Raw genomic sequence first — 24,051 nt, 5'->3', positions numbered from 1 at the left:
TCGGTCGGTAGCATGTGTTGGATTCCCGGCCTCTACGCCTCTCCTCCAGGTCCCTCCCATCTCCTGTTGTGTTAAAGCTTTTCCTTTATCACAATCAGGTTTCTCAGGTTTTCGCAGTAATACGACGACATCGGGGAGATCGCGTACGACAATCCTTCAAGTGCGCATTTTAGGCTTGGCCGTGTGGCGTCTCTTGTATTTCAGAAAACAAGTCCAACAAGTTTAAGCGATCGTTTAAGTCGTAAGAATTGACGAGAGGAATGTAAAGGAAGTATTTATTTGAAAACGTGTTTCTTTTAGGTACGACTAAATGTCTGCATTTGCTTTTCGGGAAATTCGATGGCCAATTCTTCTTGTCATCAACATCTGCTGCAGATGTGATTGAGGCATCTACACCGACGAGACTCTCGCGGCTTTACTCCAGACGGAAGTGAAGAAATATTTGTCTCTTTATGAATGACCTGAAAAATGAATGCAAAATGATGTAAAATAACTGCGAAGAGGCAGAAATGAACCACAAGATGCTGAATAACCGCAAAAAGATGCAAAATCACCACGAAATGATGCAAACTTTTCAGTTCGTGAGTCATCGTTTTCATGATCCGTCCACGTACGGACGAGAAATGTTAAATAATAGAGAAACGAACGCGAAGACCGAGAGAGGAAGATTGAACCTCGACACCCCCAACTTAAATTCCTCTCCTGCTCTCGCTCACACTCGCATCTTTGGAAGTTTGGCACGCCGCTGAGCACATGTCGTCCTCGCTGCAGCTGGAGGCCAACATGCAGAGGACGAGGAGTGCGTTTGCGCCGCGCACGCTCCGCGGGGCTTGGCACAACACGCGGAAAATACCCGCAGATAAATACTCGCCCGCTGTCTTACGAAATCCGTTAAAGCACAAGGATTTTTTTTTTTTTTATTTATTTTTTAAAATGTATTAATACAGACGAAGGCTCTTGACAGCTCGGCAGGCGCTCGGGGTCGAGGTACCGGAGCGCACGCGGCGCGGCGGGTCAACAACCTGCTGCGTGCGCTCACAGGGCCGAGCCTGTTCTCCGTCGGGGCAGGGCATCCTGCTCGCCCTCTGAATGGTCCGTGTGTCCGCTTGTAACATGAGTGTCAGTGTGCGGCGCGGCACGGTCGTTCAGTTCACGCACACACACACACACACACACACACACACACACACACACACACACACACACACACACACACACACACACACACACACACTCAGCAAACTTAGAATAACTGAATGCAGTCACTTTTCTTTTTTACTGCCGGTCGAAGGTCAAGTGTCGATACGTTTTCATCGTGCCGGTTTGTTGCAACCGGACCGTTCTCTTCACATTTACATTTATATTATATTTATATCGACGGATCTGCCAGTCGGTTTGCGGCCTCCGCTGCAGGAGCACACCTGTGTGTGGGATTACGAGGCGCTCTGTGTAATTACTGCAGGTGTGGTGCCGGATCTTCAGGTTGTTGACGAACGCACAGCAACCAGATAAAGACTCGCTGTTTATGATTTAGAGATTTACGGGCCGATACGGACAATCTCAGACTCGGACTGTGATGTCATAGATTTAGATAAATATGCAAAGATGTGCAGTAAAATTCAGATTGCTCACAGTACGGTGCACAGAGGGTTGGACTGCAGCCTGTGATTCTCCTAACAATCAACTGATCAGCACTTTATTTCATCGATTCATTTCCCACAAGCCGCCATAATGTCTTTTAGTTTTCGCTCATTTTTGGTCTGAAACCTTCAGATTTTCAGTTTACTGTCAAATATGTGAAAGAAAAACAGAAATGTGTCGGTTTCGAGAAGCTGAAACCAAAGTTTGCTTCAAGAAAAGTGACTGAAATGACTCGTCGATCGTGAACATAGTTTGTTGATTGATTCAGAAAATCGTTGCATCTCTGCTAAAATACAAAAAGTAGGAAACTTTTCGTAGAATTAGTTGCCATCTTGTTTCATTGCTTCATTGTTCAGTCTGATATTACTGCTTCTTCATGTTTTCATGGTGAATGTCATTCAGTTGCCTTCAGGCTAATTGGAGTCGACGATTGACGTTTTGTCCAGCTAACGAGATTCTGAACGCGAGAATTTATGTGGCTTCAGTGGGCGGGGCTTATACCAGAAAGAAGGAGTGTCTTGTTGTTGTGAAGACTTGTTGTTGTTGTTGTTGTTGAATAAAAAGTGCATTATCGGGTTTTGTAACTGAAATATCCGAAGCAGAATCGATATTGAAAACGAATCGGAAATATTGTCCGATTTTTCCACTCTTCCTCGCGTCAGCAAAGATTCACATCCAGCGTTTTTTTTTTGTTTTGTTTTTTGGTCTCCAAAAAGTGACAGTGGTCTTCACATGGCGCACACATGGTCGCGTTTTTCCTCTCTGTCAAATCTGATGCAACTCTTCTCTCGACTCTGAAAGTGGACTGAGACTCGGGCTGGCTGTGGGCGGGCGGGCGAGCAGCAAAGCGAAGGTAGTAATCAGTGCGTGAGGGATCATTATAGAAAATCCACAGGAGCCTCGGTTCTGAGAGGCGAAGCTAAATTTACCTCTCGGTCGGTTTTCCTCCTCTCTTTTCTTTCTTTTTCTCTACTCGTCCTCTCTTCCTCTCTACCCCCACTCGCTTTTACTTTCGCCACCATAAAAGGTTGTAAAAGGTTATGTGTGTGTGTGTGTGTGTGTGTGTGTGTGTTTAGCAGGATTTGGTTTGTACACTCAGCCGTTGGAAATCTGCTCACTGGCCACTCGGTCTTTCCCTCTTTATGATCTTTTCCACTTCTTCCCGTTTCTTCTGAATCTCTTCGGACACGCTGCGACGTCGGGAGATCTGCGACGTTTACAGGATTTCGTTCAGTGTTAAAAACTTTAAAGTTGTGGAATCGACACAATTTCAGTGGGTTTAGTTGTTGTAATGAGACTCGGGACCTCCTGCTCCAGTATTTCGGGTATTAAACATCAAAGTGTGTAAAGCTGCTAAACTGCTTATTAAAGTGTTTGAGCAGCAAGAAACACTCGGCTTTGATGTGGTTTGATTAGTAGCTCATAACTGGCTCAGAGAGTTGAACATAGACAACCCCCCCCCCCCACACACACACACACACACTGAGTACAACCCCCCCACCCCCCGAGCGTGAGCTCAGGACGAGTTGGCTCCTGTCTGAAATGCCAGAACCTCTGCTGCTGCTTCACCTCTTTGCTTTATGACTTATTTCGTCTTTCTCCCCGGCTGTTTATTCTCTCAGATTGTCCGAATTTCACCCATAAACGTCCATTAAATTTCTTTAAATTCAAGTTTTCTTTTACAAATATCAGATACCAACCAAGCGGAAACCTCGAGGCCGTGACGAAGCCTCGAGTTCGGATTTTGTCCGCCGCCGTCTTTGCTAGTTCGGAGCGGTTTGGAGCTGAAATTGACCATATTTGGGGGATCTGACTCGATCTGATATATATCAGATTGAGTCAGATCCCCCGCAAGCTCCTCCCTCAGCTCCTATATATATATATATATAAATATATATATCAGTGCAAGAGTACAAGGATTCCTGGAGGAAGATGGAGATGGCTGCAGATCCTGACATTTATTTTAATATTCTGCAGAAACCTTTGCAATCACTTTATGTTTTCTTCTGAGGATCAGCGTCGGCTAAAAATCTCCCAAACGAGCTTTGAAACGATCCAAACTGAAATGTGATTTACATTTAAACTCTTGTCTTTTTCTTGCACGAATCTTTTCACTGTACGAGACGTGAACAAGCCTGTCCATCCAGGCAAAGTTCAGTGTGTGTGTGTGTGTGTGTGTGTGTGTGTGTGTGTGCGTGCGCGCGTCAGTGTGGATGACTTCACATTCAAGCATGTGCCTCCCTGGCTTCAGAAAACTCGCCCCGGCGCGCCCCAAACAAGTCCCCCCCCCCTGAATGTTTTCCTGTTCTGAGGATTAAGAAGCTCAGTGTGGGGGACTCAGCGGGACCGGCGCCGACCCAGATTGTGTTCTGATTCTACTCTGTAACAAATGTTGTTCAGGAGGAGGAAACCTGCCGCAAACAAGCAGATTTTAACACAAAGAAACACAACAGAGACGACTGATGACTTCAGTTTAGCTCAGAATAAATCCCCAAATCTTCCCGTTAGAAAAAAAAAAAAAAGGTGGAGTTTGTGTCGGTGAGGTAAACGAGGAGGAGTCGGGTTGAAGGAGTTCGGCTGGACGGACGTCAGTGCAGCGGTCAGTAGTCGAGAGTGCGGAGATGGAAAACGTTATTTCATGTGTGAGCTGACCCATTTTTTTTTATTTATTTATTTTTTATAAGGATGATGACAGACAGGAAGACAGCTGTTCTTGTGTTCGACACAAACAGCGCCGCACCTGACAGGAAGTGCCGTCTAAAAGTTGGGATTTTAATAATGTACGACCAACATTTCGCCCCATATTGTGTTTAACTTAACTCTGGATGAAAAAAATAAATAAAACACCGTAGATAGTTGCACACAGCTCGGTACCACATCTTTGTACGAGATTTGTTTACGTAAACATACAGACTTTTCTTCACGGGTATAAAAAAAATAAATAAATAAGGAGGTGAAAACTTCAGGCTGATGTTGCGTCATGTGACTGAGCGAAGTCATTGTGGAGTAACTGGGGGGTCGGGTGGAGGGGGGGGAGTTGTACTCGGTGATCAGTTAGTGTGACAGAGTGGAAAGTGTGTGTGTGTGTGTGTGTTTTGTGGGGGTTGAGTTTTGAACTTTTGGGAAGCTCCAGGAGGGATTTTACTCAAAGTTGAAAGTTGTTTTTTTGTTGTTTTTTTTCCATTTGTCATCTGGAGGGTCTGTTTGTACACACACACACACACACACACACACACACACACACACACACACACACACACACACACACACACACACACACACACACACACACACACACACACACACAAATTCAATATCAGCCTTCAGATAACGTCTGAGTCACAGTTTTGAACTTTGACTCGATATGTTTTCCACTATTTTTAACAAATTTTCCTGCCGTGCCGGAGCATAAACTCCGACATCCGAGATCTTCTATTTAAACGTTAGTGAGTCCGCACTGACGTTTGGTGTTAAACAGGAAGGGAACGTTTAAGGTCTGGAAACATTTTTTTTTTTTTTTTAAAGGATCTGTTGTGATTTTTGTCTTTTGTGTGTGTGTGTGTGTGTGTGTGTGTGTGTGTGTGTGTGTGTGTGTGTGTGTGTGTGTGTGTGTGTGTGTGTGTGTTCCTGTCCTCGCCGGTGGGTGGAGAGCAAACACTCGCAGCCCTGCTGGACATCACGCCTGCTGAAATTCTCTGTTGTTTACGTCTGTTAATCATGACTCCGCCCCCGCCAAGTTTTTTGTTTTTTGTTTTTTTGGAAGAACCGAGTCTGATTGGTGGATGATATCTCTGCAGATGTGTTGTATTCATGGTCCCTCACAGAATATGAGCTTCGTGACCTTTAACCTAGTACAGAGAAGAAAATCAGGTTGCAATTGTTCATTTTCTGAACTTTTTCAAACTTATTTTTGTTGATTGCGAGTCAGAAAAAAACATTAGAAATAAATAAGTCAGAAAAAAACAAAAACAATGAGCCGAAAAACACTAAAACGCTGTGAAGCTGAGCGGCACTGCAGAATCAAGCGATAATCCTTTGTAAGTGGGCCAATACAAGCGATACCTTTCAAACACGCAGAGTTAATCGTCAGCTACTTTATTGGATTACAGAAGTGCTCTTACAGACATTTTTCAACATTTCCTCGTTCCAGCCTCTCGGTTGTGAACGTTTGCTGTTTTTAACTTTTTATTTTGGGGGTTTTTAATTAAGGTTAAATGTCATCTTGGACTCCGAAGAATTTTTCATCTGAATTTTGGGCATTTTTGTAGACATATTGGTGGAACAAAAAAAAAGAAAAAAGAAGCAGATTAATTGCTTGAGTTTGAATGAAAGATAATGATTCATTGCAGCCTTCGTCTCGTTTCTGGTTTTCTTTTTTCTTTTTCCTGCTTTTTTTCTTTTTCGTGGTGAACTCGTCACGTCTTTGATTAGCGGGTTGTTTTTGGTTAATCGGCGGTGGGATCGATGTCGGGGGGGAATCTGGGTCAGGGAGTGTCTGCGTTGTACTCGTATCCTTGTGAGAACCAGCTCCAGTTTCCCTTTGGAAATGAGGACGTTTTTGTTACGCGAGGTCATTGTGGCCGAGCTTCAACTCTTCGTGTGTGTGTGTGTGTGTGTGTGTGTGTGTGTGTGTGTGTGTGTGTGTGTGTGTGTGTGTGTGTGTGTGTGTGTGTGTGTGTGTGTGCGTGCCAGTAAATAACACTGGGAGGGAAACCTAAACATGCGGCTTTCCGTGAACTTTGTTGCTTATTTAACGTCGGCGTCTGTGAGCTGCGTCCTGTAAGCACTCCGACACAATCTAGACATGTAGGCTTGGTACTGCCCCCCCCCCATGTGAGACCCAGATAGCAGAAGCCCCCAAGGTCTGCGATTTGTCTTCTAACGGTATCAATGCCACACGGAGACAAAGCACCAGCCTCAGGTGATAAGTGGTTGCAGGGTGATTTATGGTCCTTGGGGTTATCGCGGTTATCTCGTGCGCGGTTTGTCTCAGCTGAAGACTCCAGCTGTTTTTGAAGAGATTTTTAATCTTGCATGTTAAAGTGCAGGTTGTGCCGTGTCTCCGGAGGGCTTCTGGGATTTCTTAGACATCAGACACGGAGCAGTCATGACTCGCCAACGTTTCCATCTGGTCTGTAGGCAGGTCGCTTTTTTTCTCGGTGGTTGTAGACGCTCGTCAGCTGACTCGGTTACCGTAACGACCGGATGCCGGACTCGCAGAATCATGAGCGTTTTCCAGACTTCGGTTTTGACCTCATCGTCTGTGCCAGCTGTGAATTCTTGGCTCCTATTTTCACCGTACTTCATTTCAGCATGTAATACACCCGTCAGTCCACTAGAGGACACTGCGTTGCCTCAGCGTGAAAAGTACACGCTGGAGTAGGACGTCATATGACAAAGTAAAAAGACCACGAAAAGGAGGAGATTAAGGATGATTGGATTGAACAAACCCAGGACTGTCACCCACGAGGGCGGCGTTCGAATCTGTTACAACATATTTAACGTACGTCCAGTAAGTTACGTGACATTAGCGCTGCGCCAAACACACAAAATGAATACAAACACACAAAATAGTCAGATATAGCAGTCCAAGGGCTCCTACAATTTAGATGTTGTAACCTTGACATTTTGAATTATTAAAAAGTGCTACCAAAAGTTAAACCCCTTTCTGCAGCGCCCCCTGGTGTTCGGATGCCGGCGCCTACGACTTGTTTACATGTGAAAACAAGTTGCTCGTTAAAATGTTTATTTCATACAACAGTAAACGCACTATAAACTACACATATGCAAAATTAGCAGTTTATAGATTAACAAAAGTATCTTCCAAACCATGTTGTTGTTTTCACTACTGAGTGCAACGTTTATGGGCTGGAAATAGAACCTGTGTGTGTATTTGTATGTAATGTCTTACCTTTTTTTATTGAGATCAAATACATTTTTTTCTATATAAATGTAATGCTCCAAGTGTCTTTTTCAAATTAAGCCATTAACTGTGGTTCGGTGATGTTGCTATGAGAAGTTATTTAGCATTAAATACGTGTACATTTGAACAGTTATCGACTTGTTAAGGTGACTTCTCGCAGGACAGTTTGTTTAACCGGCAAGATAAAAGTTCAGATATTAATTCAACCTTTCGTACGGTTTTATCTGGTTCTAATGGGACACGTGTCGGTGATCTGTGACCGTCCAGTGAGCGGTACAATCCAACGTCCTGGATCCAAATCAGACCAATGAGTCATTCAGTTTTCCCCGATATGGATTCACATGTGTGTGTGTTTGTCTGCTTTATTTAGTGTGCGTGTGAAGTTGTGTCATCAGCAAAAGTACACACAGCAGATGAGTCCAGGGCAAGGTACACACACACACACACACACACACACACACACACACACACACACACACACACACACACACACACACACACACACACACACACACACACACACACACACACACACACACACACCAGGACAGAAGCAGCCTGTGTGAGTCTTTAGGACCCTCAGACGTTTTTTTTTTTTTTTTTTTCCGGTGTAGTTTTTCACATCTGGTTTGGCTTTTTGAGGAGGAAAGTGTTGCATCATCAGACTTTCCTCTTCGTCTTCCCCGTCGAAGCTTGAACTTCTGGTCATTAAGGGGTTAAAACAGATGCAGGTTTCAGAGGAATTACAGACCTGGAAAGGACATTCCTGCCCTCCCAACTCGCACACCGTTAATTTAGCCGCTAGCTGGCGACCGACGCAGCTGTCGAGGCTTTTATGGTCGAGTCCCGTCGTCCGCCGCGCCGCCCGGTGACAAACTTTTCAGGAAACTGGATTATTAGTGAGTGGTAACAGGATATTTGGTGCATCCCAATGGTTTATTTGGCGCTAAGCCTTTTAACACAAGTCGTACTATGGTGATGTTTTTTTTTTTTAACATTTCAAAGTATGTTAAGGTTTTTTTTATTTTTTATAATTGCCTTCACTAGAATAAAAAAAGATTTGAATACTCACGCGAACAGAAACACTTTAGGTCTTTGAACAGCTGTAGAAAAGATGACGATCTGGTCTGTTGGTTGGTTGGTATCCCGACAGTCATTGGATTGATTGTCGTGAAGTTTTGGGCAGATTTCAGCGCCCCCTTCGGACTTTTCACTTTGGTCTGAACCAAATTAACAGGTTTTGTTTGTTGTGACGTCATAATGAAAATAATATAGTGTAAAAAGAATGTAGTTCTCAATTCCAAATGAAAAGTCAAAGAGAGGAACGTAAGCATGTCGGACAAAGTTATTTATTTCTCTCCCAAACTGTCAACGCGAAACCAAAACAAATAAATATGAATAAAAATGACAATGTCACAAAAACATGAAACTTGATTTGAACCTTTGTCTGAACTTTCAGGTGTTAAAACGCCGTTGCTCAACAACTACCGGATGGATTGACATCAAACCTTTTACACAAGTTCTTGAGATGGATTCTGATAACTCTTCTTATCCCTTGTTTTCTATCTCGCGTCGTCATCATCAGGTCAAAGTTTTAACTCCCATTAACCTCCGCTGTACTTTGTGCCGTCGACTCTCTGTCCTGTTTTTAACGCCTCGTTTTCACCATTTTCTCTGCTCGCTGAGTTCAGCAGCCTCGTCTGACCTCCTTCAGACTCTTCCCCTCCGTCACTGTTTCCCTGATTAAAATCAGACATGTTAAAACTATTCTGAACGGGCGGCGTGTCTTTGGCTGACACGAGATTTCCGTGCCGATGTTTTCGCCAGAGCTGGAGGGATAGTCGGTGTTCGTTTTCCTCCTCCTTCTGAGGATTTCATTGTGGCTTTAATTAAAAGATTACGATCTGTATTGTCAGCGGTGCTTGTTTTCTGTGTGTGACGGGAGAAAACTTTATTCAGAAAATCACGAGAGCGGCCTCATTGTTATATCGCCGCAAGTCCCTCGGAGCAGTCGGTGACCTACTGATTTTTTTTCCTTTCTTTTTGCCCTACTTCCAGTTTAAACTCCCAGTTTTCCCATTTCGACTCTTTTGTTTCCCCGCTGGAGAGTGTCGAGTTACCGTCGGCCCGAAATAACACGTCTCCTCTCCGCGAAGACAAAGAGGTTTCTGTGGCGTGTGATGGGCTACACCCGGCCGGCGACCGACTCCTGCAGCCCGGTCGCTCGCACACAACCACAAACTGCGACTGCAAAAGAAATGCCAGCGAGCTCATAAAGCCTCGCTGTGTGTGTGTGTGTGTGTGTGTGTGTGTGTGTGTGTGTGTGTGTGTGTGTGTGTGTGTGTGTGTGTGTGTGTGTGTGTGTGTGTGTGTGTGTGTGTGTGTGTGTGTGTGTGCGCGCGCAGGCGGCGATGGACCTCTCCCATTTCCTGTTCTTAAACAAGACCAGGATTTATTCCTTTCTTGTCCTCACGCCGGGAGGCCTGTTTTTTTTTGTTTTGTTGTTTTTTGTGTTTGTTTGTTTGCGTGCACATTTTAAAATGATTTTAAAGGTGTTTTTTTTGTTGTTGTTTTTTTTTGGGGGGGGGGCTTTTCTGCTGGATTGTGAAACAGGAATGTGGCATCGATAGAAAAAAGGGTGGCGTCAAACATCATATAAACCAAAACCCACTAATGATGTCTCTGTCATGTGTGTAATTACTCCGCCCTAAAAACTGCATCCCCCCTTTTTTTTTTTTTTTTTTACCGTCGTGGAGTTTTTGATGGTTTCTTACTAAATGTTGTTCCTTGTATGTTACTCACGATCATTTTGTTTTGCTTTATTAGTCACATCTGCACACCAACGTTAGCATTTAGCTCCAAGTAGCTGGCCCGGCCGTCGACTCCTGATCTTGTTTCATTCATAGATTTTCAACTTTTCTCAGCTCAGCAAACAGGCTCAGGAAAATTAGACTTTTATGGAACCTCTTGACTCTTTTCAGTGAGAATTGTTCCTGTCAAATAAAACAATAAATAACTTTCCGTTGGATAAACGCTGAGATGTTAACGTAAAAACACATCTTCTGGTATTTTATGATCACAGTAGGACCCCTAGCTGTCAGTGTGTGTGTGTGTGTGTGTGTGTGTGTGTGTGTGTGTGCGAGAGCTTGTAAACTTGTGTAATCAGAGTTTGACGTATAAGATGGCTGTCAGCACTGTGCAGATGTCGTTGCTAGGCGACAGCGGGAGGAGGTAAAGCGTTGTAAATGTTTGCCTGCAGTGCGAAGGGTTTAGGCACTTGCACATTCACTTTTACACACACACACACACACACACACACACACACACACACACACACACACACACACACACACACACACACACACTGTAGCATACATTAATATTAAGGGTTGATTAAAGTGACACCAGCTAACGATGATTATTATGGAGGTCAGAAATGGACCCACTGGTGGATAAATGTGTAAATATTTGTCTTCTCCCTCTTGAATAGATTCACGGTATGCTGTCGATGTTTGCAATACAAACACACACACACGCACGCACGCACGCACGCACGCACACACACACACACACACACGAGGCCTGACGACGGGCCATATAGGGCAGCATACGGCAGTAGGAGTGTGTTTTGTGTTGATGAAGTGAAGAGGTCATTTCGACTGCGTGTGTGTGTGTGTGTGTGTGTGTGTGTGTGTGTGTGTGTGTGTGTGTGTGTGTGTGTGTGTGTGTGTGTGTGTGTGTGTGTGTGTGTGTGTGTGTGTGTGTGAGAGAGAGAGAGAGAGAGAGAATAGTAGCCGTCCTCTCTTTTTCAGTCTGTAATCGAAGCCACATGTTTGACCTTCGGCCGTCCAACCTACTCCTGTTTCCTCTCTTCCTCCATCTTGATTTCACTTTCTCTCTTCATGCATCTCCCCACACACACACACACACACACACACACACACACACACACACACACACACACACACACACACACACACACACATCTTGTGTCTGATGTTATATAACTGAACTAAGCTTGTCTGAACTCTGCATGTTTCTTTTCTTTCCTAGTCTTTAATTTCATGTGTGTGTCTAATTTAAAGTCTTTATTTGGGCTAAAGTTGCCCTCGGAAACCTTCCTCCTACTCTGCCTGCCAACAGGATTTCAGGAGTCGAGGTTGCATCAGACATTTTTTTTTTTTCACATCCTCTCGGAGTTGAAGTCAGGACAAGACTGGAAAAAGTCTCGGTTTTTTTTTTTTTTTTTTTTTTTTTTGAAGTGAATATTACGTATCTGTCAGACGAGTTGAAACCGTAACGACCTCACGGTGGAAAAATACATTTCTGTGTAAAAGAATAAAATGAAGATGCACACAGAAAACTTGAGAATTTGCCACAATGGTGCAAAAATGATTGTTAGCGACAAATGTACGGAGGTTCATTAATGACAAAACTAAAAAAAGATTTGACATTTCACACGTTTAAACACAGGACAGTTTTAAAAGCAAAACATTTTGCATCGTGTTACAGTTGCATTCCTCCAATAGTTAATACAAATATTCTCTGACGTGAAGATTTGCTGACTTTCTCTCTTTTGTATTCCTGCAGACTGAATATCTTTGAGTTTATCAGACAAAACAAAAAACAACATTTGAAGATTTCCATGTGTCCAAACAAAAGTGCTTGAATGCGTCGAATTCAATTCCTGCGTGTTCGTAGACGTGCAGGAGTCCATCTGTCTGTCGGAGTTGTATGTCAAGAAGTTATCAACACATCTGCAGAGGCTTTTTTTTGTTGTTGCTTTGTCTACCTTTTTGTGTGCGTGTCAGTCATAACACCTGAAACATGGAGGCAGATTCACACACACACACACACACACACACACACACACACACACACACACACACACACACACACACACACACACACACACACACACACACACACACACACACACACACAGTCACCTTGTGGAGAGACAGGAATGTGGTGAGGGAGGTGAGGGGGGATGAAAGAGGAGATTAAGGGTGGGATGAAGAAGAAGGCTTGTGTGTGTGTGTGTGTGTGTGTGTGTGTGTGTGTGTGTGTGTGTGTGTGTGTGTGTGTGTGTGTGTGTGTGTGTGTGTGTGATTCACAGTGTGGTGATACATTAAACACACACACACACACAAGCACACACACACACACACACACACACACACAGTTAAACAGTGGTTAGTCAGGGGCGATGTGTGTGTGTGTGTGTGTGTGTGGGGGGGGGGGGGGTAGTTTTCAGCCGGTGAAACATAATGTTAAAGTGTGGGATGATCTTCCCTGAAGCAGATCTGGTGGGAAGGTGCCAATAAAGAATTGAAAGCGTCTGTAATTACAGACCGTCTGTCACAGACTCCTAACGATGCGGCTTTCTGATAATTATCTGTCTGTCTGCGTGTGTCTTCGTCTCTGATGGGATCTGAAATACCCTCTGCACATATAATATTCACAGCGTTTGATGTGCGTGTTTTTTTGTTTTTTTAATTCTGCAGCACTTCTCCGAGTTCCTGGACGACCTCTCCCAGGATGCTTTGCTGGGCCAGCTGCTCAGCGACCCCTTCCTGTCCGGTGGGAGAGGAGGAGCGGAGGCCATGGAGGGGGAGGACGGCAGCGACCTGTCCCCGTCCTCCCCGCTTCCCCCGCACATCACCGCCGAGCACAGCTACTCGCTGTGCGGGGACAGCCGACCCCAGTCGCCCCTGTCGCACCTGACCGGAGAGCAAGGCAGTGACGCAGGTGAGACACGAGGAGACAGACCGGATATTAAAGTGCTCGAAGCTTCGTAATGGTTCCGGTGCGGAAGTGTCTTAAGCTGCAATACCACCGAGTGCCACTAGAGGCTCCTAACAGCCTCCCGCTCCATAGACTCCCATTCAACTTCTCTCATGAAATATGAAGTCAATATTTTTTTCCCCACAAGTAATTATGGTGTTTTCAGCTAAAGTCGCTCCTTCTAATTAGTTTTCTGGCGGTCCATCCGAAATTAATCCTGCCATTAATTAGAAAATAAGCCTGTTTTTTTTGTGTTTTTTTTGGGGGGGGGGGGGGTGGGGGCCATTCTGTTTGATTGACAGGCCAGTGGTATAGTCAAGTTACAGCTATCGGTGGGCGGGACGTAGTATCGTCGGGTTTCCAATCAGAACGAGTATTCAATAGTTTTTATGTGAATTTATAACATTTATTACTTTTCACAACCTGGCAACCCAAAAGTCGTTATTTTTGATAGATTATTACTGATTTATAAAGCGGTGCCAAATAATCTGTTAACCAACTTGTAAACCGTTTATAAAATATGCGCGTTTGCATTGTATATTACGTGTATTACCTGTAGATATATTTTCCTTATTAAATAGACAGTTTCCCGACTGTTTGCACGTCCTGCTTTGAAACTAAAGTGAATTAAACAATCAGGCTGAATCTGATCTAATCTTGTACTTAAAAAAAAAAGAAGAATGAAATACAAAACAAAGTCTCACGCTGTCTGTCCCGCAGCAGAGTCTGACTGCGATGTGACCGAGTGGCCGATGGAGCAGGAGGAAGCCATGGAGGGCCTCCTGTGCGAGAGCCCCTCTCTGCTCCCCACCCTGTCCCTCTCTCTGGGCTCCGCGGAGGGGCCCCACGCTCCCGAGGGCCCCGCCGTGGCCCCGGCCGCCTCCCCAGCTCAGACCACAGTCGGCAGCAACAACCCGGGAAAAGGCATCAAGGTGAGAGACCGGGGACACGCCAGGAAACCTGATGTTTGTGGTTGTTTTTTCAGAGTTTGTAACGCCCGTCTGTCTTCTCGTGTTTCTCTTTGCGTGTTCGCAGATTAAAGAGGAGAATATCATCCCGCAGATTAAACTGGAGCCTCATGAAGTGGACCAGTTCCTTAATCTTTCACCCAAAGGTCAGTTTTCAAATTCTTTTCCACTTGTTTGCATGTCAGTCGTCTGGTGCTGCGAGGACCCCTGCTGGCCATTTGTTTGATGAGATTTTCCTCCAAAAAATGCACAAAAATTTCCGTGAAAAGCTTTTTTACATTTAACTCATTTCAAATATAATTCTTAAATGCTATTCAATTTGTTTTTAATATCTAAATAGTCTCTCACATCCCATAAAATTTTAATTTCTGCCATTTTGTTTCTCTGTCTTGAGACTAAAACCCCCCGCTAAGCTAATCAGCTAACCCTGGTCTTTCAGGTCTGGAGTCACTGCAGATGCCTCCGACTCCTCCCAGTTCCCACGGCAGCGACTCCGAGGGCAGCCAGAGCCCCGTCCACGCCCCGCCGGGCCTGTCCTGCCCCACCTCCCCCACCAGCCCGCCTCCAACCCAGGCCAGCCTCAAGGTGTCGCCTCGTGCCGCCTCCTCCCTGTCCAACTCCCCTCTGCTCACCGCTCCCCACGTAAGCACTCCCAATTATTCACCCGCAACATCGTTATTATAACTAATCAGCACAAAATGTGCCAAAAAAAAAGTATACTTTTGAAAGCACATTTCATCATAAAATGTAGTTTTTCTTGAAATCGGTGCAACAAACTGTCTGTAAATGTTACTAACTGTTTTTCTTTATATCGTCACAAGTTCTTATGACATGAACTTTGCTTTTCTGCCCTTTTTGCTGATACAGTACAATACAGAAACATCATGTGTCGAAAATACTAGCTTTTCCACCATTTTGAGTTTCTTGTGAACATCTTTTCACCTTTTATTTACTGATCGTATAATTACATACGCTTTCCTTTACGCCGCAAATGCCCAAAAGAAAAGATACCGCGGATTTCATTCATATTTTTTGAGACACTCACCCAAAAAAGAGACACCTACTTCCCCCCCAATTTTTTTTTTCACTTTTATAATCAAAAACACATTAATTGGCACCTTTGACCGACTGACTTGTGTCTCGTTGTCCTGTAGAAGCTGCAGGGCTCCGGACCGCTGATGCTCACCGAGGAGGAGCGTCGCACGCTGGTGGCCGAAGGTTACCCGGTTCCCACCAAGCTGCCGCTCACCAAAGCCGAGGAGAAGGCGCTGAAGAAGATCCGCAGGAAGATCAAGAACAAGGTGCACGAAGCAGAACATCATATTCAGTCAGCTGTTAATCGTAGTTTAAATCAAATGTTAGTTCAGGCAGGCCACAAAGCGAGTATCCATTATGAAGACATCTTGAAAAATAGGAATATTGATAAATCTTTGGTTTGTTTACGCTCATAAAAACACAATTATGGGAGAAAATGTTTTTCATGAAACAAAATAAACTGAAATCCACCTTTTTGCCCAGCAGCCATTTTCAAAAAAGTTAGTATGCTTTATGCCTTCGAGTCCCTTTACTGGCTGAACACTGTAACCTATAAACAAATATATAAAGCAAACTAACTGTTTGTTATTATTTCTTATTTTTTTGGTTTCTCTCAGATTTCAGCTCAAGAGAGTCGCAGGAAGAAGAAGGAGTACATGGACGCTCTGGAGAAGAAGTAAGTCCTTTGTTGTTCTTTCATCGTATGAAGTGTGAAATGTCACAATCGGTTTGTAAGTAAAAAGCAGAACCACAAATTAAACTCTGACAATTTTATTACTGATTGAATGATTGATCAAATGAATCGATGAACCATTTTAAATAATCTCCTGTTTGAAGAACTTCATCCAGAGATGGTAAAGTTACATCCCTGCTGTTGTGTGCAGAATAAAAGCAGCAAGATGTGATGAAGAGAAATAAAAACAATGTTTGCTGTCGAAAAATAAATGTACAATAAACGAGAAATACTGCATGAAACAAGTTGTACTGTTATAGTCAGACAATACTGAAATACATGCAGCATTAACAGAACAGAGAGATACTGGCTATGAAATATTAACAGAACATAAAACATGTCAGATTAAATTAACGATGCATGAAGGTGGCCGAGTTCAGTTACTGACCCTGCAGTACTCCTCTCTGACCACAGGGTGGAGACGTGCTCCAATGAAAACAACGAGCTGCGCCGGAAAGTGGAAACTTTGGAGTGCACCAACAAGTAAGAACAACACGCACACACACACACACACACACACACACACACACACACACACACACACACACACACACACACACACACACACACATACATTCACACATCTCGGATATGATTTATTCAATTCACATCAAAGGTGCTCAACTGCCATGAAAATGTAATTTCAGCTCCTGAAATTGGAATATTTTGCAGTTTTTTTTGTCTCAAACAACAAATGCAGCAGCTTCTATACTGCACAGCTCTATGATATCATCACTCCACGCAAAATGAACGCGTGAAGTTGTGTCTTCCCTCTAAGATGCTTTCAAGTGTGCCGGTCGTGTTGTTATTTCCGAACACGCCTCTGCTAATTGGATCTTAGCAGCAAATGCGCGCTAATCTTTAGTTTTAGCCCCATTTAAACGGATCCTGGAGCCCATCAGAAGCACAAACAGATCTTTGATAAGGGGGGTGGGGGGGCGAGGTTGAGCTCTTTATAGATACACCCTCTGTCAACACAGATGAGTGAGCCACAGAAACGATGACAGTTTGGCTCCTGTTTCTCACACAGAGTCAAGGGTGGTGCCAATCAAAGCAGCAGGAAGTTAACGAGGACCTGAGAGCGTGTTAATGCAACACCTTCAACTCTCTGCTCTTCTCTTCACAAACCTGTGAAGGCGTTTGTTTGTATCTCGGACGCCAGAGGGAGGGAGGGAGGGAGGGAAACACCGACTCGGTTTTTATTATTTGCAAATAAAGCTGCATCAAAAGCTCCCGGTGGATCTGTTCAGCGTGTTCAGCTGCAGTTTTGCATCAATGCATAATCATGAGGCTATTTTAATGTAAAAATGCTCGAGCTGCATCAAACAGAGTGTGTTGTTTGCTCTCGTTATGCGTGGATGAACTTTGTGTGTGTGTGTTAAGTATAGCTGACTGGATCACAGCTGTTATTTGGGTCTCGCTTTGCACTTTGTTAAAAGTGAGCTTCACCGTCACTGTGGAAAGTTTAATGAACCAGTTGTGTGTGTGTGTGTGTGTTGTTTTGCAGGTGCGTCTGTTGTTGCCAGTAATGATCTGCCTTACTAATGAAGCAAAAAGCAGAGCAAAATTCTTGCGCAATATCTTTCTAATGCTGAAAAGAGACGTTAACAGTTAACAAACGTTACTAAAACACGTTGTTATAGTTACATATTGATTGCAGGGTAAAAGATGGCGGTGAATAATGATGGAAAAGTGTATTTTTTTTTGTGTGCAAATCCTGCATGAAGTAATAAAATAAAAACGGTTATTATGCTGAATGGCTCCTTTCAGATACATTTCTTGCATTATCAGGTTATTATTTCTGATGCATTAACACGTCAGCTGTATTTTAACGTTGTAGCTGGACAACGTGGACTAAATTTGATATACTTTATAGGTTATTTCATCTCTTATAAACTGTGTTTATTAACTTTTAACCAGTAACTGCCGTAGCTGCAGTAAAATGCAAATACTATAAACTGTAAACTTACCGTACGACAGTACAGTGTTGTGTATTGTGTGTCTAACCTGTGTGTGTGTGTGTGTGTGTGTGTGTGTGTGTGTGTGTGTGTGTTTAACTTGCGTGTTGTGTATTGCGTGTCTAACCTGTGTGTGCGCTCCTCCGCAGGTCTCTGCTGCAGCAGCTGCAGTCTCTGCAGGCGGTGGTGGCAGGAAAAGTCCCCAAGTCCTGCAGGGTGGCTGGCACCCAGACATCATCATGCTTAATGGTATGTGTGTGTGTGTGTGTGTGTGTGTGTGTGTGTGTGTGTGTGTGTGTGTGTGTGTGTGTGTGTGTAAACAGGAGATTGTGGTGATGAAACATTGATTCTCATATTGAATTGGAAACATCTGCTTCCATCATTCATTAGCAGCTTAGCATTTTGTGGGATTCATAATTTATTTATCCTCCTCCTCCTCCTCCTCCTCCTCCTCTTCCTCCTCGTCTTCCTCCTCCTCCTCTTCCTCCTCCTCTCCCTCGGTCTTCCTCTCTGTCTGCCTGTAGGTGGTCGTGTTGTGTTTTGCTCTGTTTTTGGGGAGTTTCTATCCCAGCGGTTTGACTCCGTGCTCCACCGTCGCTGAAACGGGCCTCGCCTCCAAACAGATGGCCGTCAAAGAGTCCTACACGGCCACAGGTAGCCACGCACGCTAAAACTACACACGCACGATCACAGACACGATTACACGTATGACCACCTGGTCACGATTGATTGAACTGACCACAAACATTCTGCATAATCAATAGAATCATTTCCATTCAGACGTATGAAAACAGCTGAATTCAACTAACAGAAATCACTGATCTCTCGTCACCGTTTCGACGTCGTTTTGCATTTGGAGGTTCGACCGGCGCTCTTTTAATGACATCATCTCGTCGTCCGGCCTTCTTGGCACACGACTAGAGAACACGAGAACTTGTTTATCTTGAAGCGCCTAATTTGAGTGTTGGCCCGACCGCATTTCGATGAGCAATCTGTTGACATCACCACCGTGAATTTAGTCGCAGAGCCTTTTATTTAGAAATTCTACTTGTCACACATCTGTAAAAGACAGATGTGAATTAACTGCAGCTTAAATAACTGTGATGTCACTCGTAGTGTTAAATCCATACTGAATTTTCACTTGACTGCAGATCATTTCACCTCTACTGGGTGTTTTAGGACCTTCCAGCTCGTTGTTTTGGTTTTCTTGTCCCGAAACTTTAATGTTTTTTTAGTCACTCTTTTGGCTCTCATCTTTTCCCCTTTTCAGATGCAGGAGGGTTTTTAACAAAACAAAAAAACTTTGAAAACTATTAGCGTAGCAACAAATAAACAAAGTTGTGGAGAATTTAGCCGCTAAAAAAACAAAACAGAAGCTAAAGTAAGAGTGAATATTGGACAAATGAACACAAAAACACAACTTTGAAGTCGATGATAATTATAATATCTTTTTCTGGATGTGTAATTAGGCAAGTTTTTGTCAACAATTTAGCCAGATTAAATGAAAACCGTGATGGCGCTGGTTGTTGTTCTGCACCCAAATGATCGAAAAAAAATAAAATGAATGCAAGTTTAAGACCTGCAGTGAGTGTGAAATATCATCGACTTCACCAAACTAACAACATTGAAATAAACGATCACAGTTAAGTTCATATTTTGAATGACACAGAAATACTTTGGTTTTCATTATAACGCAATATATTCATGTATTTATGTCGCTTAGACGGGCTACTTAAGCGAAGTGGAAGTAGACACACGCAGATAGTTAGAGTCACTTTTCAGTTTTCAGCTGGACTGACCTGCCCTGCTGTTTCCATCGTAATGAATCATTAGTTCCCAGCTGTAAAACTGTGGAGCTCCATTATAACATCGCCACTAATCAGATTCCACCTACAGCGGTGCAATAACAGCTACAGAGACTGATGAGAAGAGTTGACCTTTCACTACATCCTCTCTGCCCCCCCCCCCCACACACACACACACACACACACACACACACACACACACACACACACACACACATACACACACACACACACACACACACACACACACACACACACACACACACACACACACACACACACACACACACACACACACACACACACACACACACACACACACACACACACACACACACACACACACACACACACACACACACACACACACACACACACACACTCACACACACAAAAGCTGAACTGTCTTTTCAAAAGGCAAACAATAACATGCGGAGCTGCCATGTTATGAAGCGTGTGTGTAGGCCGGTGTGTATTTGTGTGAATGATTGCGGTACTTGTCGCTGCGTTCAGCCTGAGTAGTTTTATTAAAAGTTTATTTTTCTTTGTGAGATAAAGAAATCGCAAGTTTTAGGAAATCCCACAATGCATCTTGTCAGGCGGTGGTTCAGACCCATCAGAGTACTGTGATAGCTGTCGGCGTTCATAAAAGAACAAAACAGCAGTGATCTGATGGGTTGAAATTAGCCTGACAGTGATGGTTTATCCAATCAAGTACCTGCAATTTTCCAAAAGGTATATAAAGACATTTATATCGCTACAGTTTCTTCTTAAACAGCAACATGTCATGAATAACTCAAAATAAACCATTAAATTACAACTTTTTACAATTTTTGTATTCTGTTTCAGTAAAGTCCAGGAGTCTGTTATCGACCTTCGAGGACGAGCAGCCGCACCTCCTCGGCCTGGGCGGTGAATATCCCGACCAATGGGAGGACACTCCGGCCGTCGTCATGGCGGCGTGGCGTCGCTCGGAGCAACAGAAGCTCAGCGTGGAGCCCAGCCGGGTGGAGACGCACCCGCCGTTCAGGAACACGAACAACGATACGCAGTCGCCGGAAAACCTGCTGCTGGACCTGCACAGGTAAACGCGCACGAGTTGTGGGCAAGAAGCGGCCCGTGGGCCTAAGTTGGCCGTCCTGTAAAAATCTTTGGTCCGCAGACTTAAGCTGAAGTTTTTCTTTCTTTTTGACATTTTGCTTTTCTCAGAAATCTACTGTCGATAAAAATGTAAATATGAAGTTCATGTAGAATCTCAATACTGCACAGCTTTTTTTTTTTTTACCAAAGAAATATTAACACCTGGACCTGCAGCCTGCCGATATATATCAGTTTTATTTTGAACATCATTATTCATTTGTTTTTAAAATTTAAAAAAAAATTGTTTCATGCCATCTGTATTGTGTCTCAGGTCTCTGGAGCAGAGGGCGAACGGGAGCAGTAGTAAAGTGATAGAGCTGGAGCGAACGGTCAACGAGACCTCCTGAGATTGACCTTACCCTCCCTTCCTCCCCGTGATGACCTTTGACACCCCCCCCCACCCTCCCCACCACCACCCTTTCCATTTCTGGAGCATGGTTCAGTGTCCTGGAGCAAACCTCACACTGTAGCTCCCGCCGCTGATTGTTTAAGGTCATTTTTATGGCCCAATCAGATACACTGTAATGATGATGATAACGAAAGGGGCACTGGTTGCCTTCGTTTTTGAAGTAAAGTTGCACTGAATAGTTTCTTCATGAGTCAACTTACCGGCTGTAGTTGTTTGAATCGACCCCAGCTGTGTTAAAAAAAATCACATTGAGATACTTTCAAACAGATCTAGTGGAAAATGTAGCGCAGATGTGTTATTAAAATATGACATGTGAGGCTTTTTACAGGACACTGATGAGGAACTCTGTATTTATAGAAACCTTTTTTTTTGTTTGTTTGTTTGTTTTTCAAAGATTATTGCTCTTCGTAGCTATTAAATGTTTTTATTTCATTCCAGTAATGCATACATCCCATTTTGATACTTATTTGTGTTCATACTGTATTTTGTGTTTTTTTTTATTTTCTATTGTACTCTTTTATATATTGTTCACATTTTCTTCATCTGTTTTCAAAGTTTCATGCAGCGAGGGCTTAGCTTGGGGTCTCTGCACTCATTTTGAAAATACGCTTTGAAATGATTATTTTTTTAGATGTTAAAAAGTTCATAGATCGGCTGCAAAAACTGAAACGATGTGTTTAGGTTTGAAGGAAATAATTCAGGGTGTCTGTCATTTACATTTTTGGGATGTTGGCCGATCGCTCTTATCTCCGTGATTTCCACAGTAAATACTGACTGAAATGTTGAAATCAAATCTAAAGTGGGTTATTTAAAAAAAAAAAAAAATTATATTGATATTTGACTTGTGGGGACCCTGTTAGCTGCCCTTCACACTTATATGTCTTCGTTCTGTTTGTGTATCTGTCCCTGTGTGCAAGTTAGGATGCATGACCTTCTAAACTATTTTATTTTGGTTCTTTAAAGCATCTTAATGGGTTACATTTGTCCATTTGACCGCAAAAATAGTGAGCGTTAGATGAGAAGACTGAATCCACTGTCGTATCTTCACGCTATATGAAGCTAGAAGCTCATATAGCGGCTTCGCCCGGCGTGAATTCGGGGAAACGGCTCGCCTGCTTCTGTCCAAAGCTAAAAAAAAAAAAACATTACGTATCAGCTTCTCTAAAATACTCGCATTAAAAAAATGATCTTATCGTATTTTGGGCGTGAAAGCAAATCAAACTATTTCCCTGAATGTCAAACTATTCTTTGAAAAGAATATTTTGATGAGACTTTTTATTTATTTTTGGCCTTTAACCCTGCGATGTTTTTTACTTGCACACGTTAGCCGTCAGCTCCAAGAGTCTTTATTTCTACTTTTCAGCATTTGCCAAAAATATTTCTTCCCAGAAAAAAAAAAAAAAAAGTATCTATTTTTGTAAATATACGTTTTGTTAATAAATAGGAAAGTCTAAACGTGTCTGGGCTCTGTAGTTTATGAACCAATCCGTAATTCAATCTGACCCTGTTTTTGGATTCTTTGTTGATAAATTATGAACATACGATGGCTTTCTGTTGGTTTTAGTTATCGATCGTGACTATTTAAGTCTTCACTGCCCACTTAATATCTGAGCTTTACGGAAATATGTTCTCCGATGTTGTAAATACAAACTGTCTGATGAAAAAAATCAGCAACATCCACCGTTTGAATTAAAGTTAACTTAATTGTATTTTACAACTGAGGGTGACTTTAAAACTGTCAACACAAGTAGTTTGTGGTCCAGTTTACAGACTTGGAAAATAAAATGTTTATCTAGTTGTCATGTGTTTATAAAAGCTTTGTAGACCAGTGAATTTATTATCACGTATTTATTGTCAAGTCTGGATGTTCGTAGGATGCATTGATGACCGTCTTTAACATTCCTCGCTGCAAATGTTCTGTAGCAAAGATCATCAGAAACTCAATTTATTATTTTGAGTTATTTTAATAGAAAATTATCCTCCAGTTACATTGTAAAACGAGCAGCCAGTGGAGTTCATTTCTTTGTGTAAAAGCCAGCCTGAACTAGACTTTCTGTCTTCTTGCTTTCAAATTAATAAAGTATTTTCCTTAGTAAAAGCATATTACTGGGACTCTTTGTGTTTTTATGGTAGATTTGTTGATGATAAAGTTTCTGGTCGTCATTCTTGTAGTGGACGGTGATTTGTTGTGCCTCCGTATTGTGGTGATAAGAGATTGTATACTGCCAGTTTTAAAATGTATATGAAATAATATGAATAATTTACCACTGTACCATGGCACTACTACACTATATATCAATTTGCATTTTTCTTTTTGGAGGGGTTTATGATCTTTTGAACATTTTACCATGCAGTGTTTAAAATGGTGTTCCCCTTGTATTTTTTTGTAAGGGTTGTGTTATTATTATTATTATTTGTTTTTATAAAGGCCACATAATTGTCATTCAAATGGATTTTTTTTTTTTTAGGTTATGTATGGCTTAAACTATCAGTTTAACTTACATTAACTCGCTAGTAAATAAAGACACACAAAAAACTAAAATTCTTCTTCTATTAGTGGATAATCATAATTTGTAGCTGGCTTCAAATAACTTTTTCTTAGAACTGTAAATGAAGTTAGAGCCAAACTCTATTAGAGCAGAAAGAAAGTCT

At 42.8% G+C, this 24,051-nt stretch overlaps 1 protein-coding gene across 2 annotated transcripts in view; it reads left to right on the top strand.

Annotated features, from left to right (window-relative positions):
- creb3l2 (cAMP responsive element binding protein 3-like 2) overlaps positions 1 to 22,260 on the top strand; it is a 25,195-nt gene extending 2,935 nt beyond the window's left edge. Inside the window, exons 2-12 of one of the 2 annotated variants that reach the window (XM_069700395.1) lie at positions 13,072 to 13,315; positions 14,075 to 14,283; positions 14,387 to 14,465; positions 14,759 to 14,961; positions 15,474 to 15,620; positions 15,972 to 16,030; positions 16,502 to 16,570; positions 18,195 to 18,294; positions 18,570 to 18,699; positions 20,700 to 20,934; positions 21,262 to 22,260. In XM_069700395.1, coding sequence (XP_069556496.1) covers positions 13,072 to 13,315; positions 14,075 to 14,283; positions 14,387 to 14,465; positions 14,759 to 14,961; positions 15,474 to 15,620; positions 15,972 to 16,030; positions 16,502 to 16,570; positions 18,195 to 18,294; positions 18,570 to 18,699; positions 20,700 to 20,934; positions 21,262 to 21,337 — 1,551 coding nt within the window. In that variant the 3' untranslated portion in view covers positions 21,338 to 22,260. Of the gene's footprint in view, positions 1 to 13,071; positions 13,316 to 14,071; positions 14,284 to 14,386; positions 14,466 to 14,758; positions 14,962 to 15,473; positions 15,621 to 15,971; positions 16,031 to 16,501; positions 16,571 to 18,194; positions 18,295 to 18,569; positions 18,700 to 20,699; positions 20,935 to 21,261 lie in introns of both variants that reach the window. The other variant, XM_069700394.1, reaches the window with a different exon arrangement.
- Positions 22,261 to 24,051: the final 1,791 nt, after the last annotated feature.

The sequence above is a fragment of the Brachyistius frenatus genome, unplaced genomic scaffold, assembly GCF_029030835.1.
Source record: "Brachyistius frenatus isolate BFR_SWC_R1_liver_20210118 unplaced genomic scaffold, ASM2903083v1 Contig_33, whole genome shotgun sequence".
Classification (NCBI taxonomy): domain Eukaryota; kingdom Metazoa; phylum Chordata; class Actinopteri; family Embiotocidae; genus Brachyistius; species Brachyistius frenatus.
Note: the sequence above shows the minus strand (reverse complement) of the source record. Positions and strands in the feature narration are given on the sequence as shown.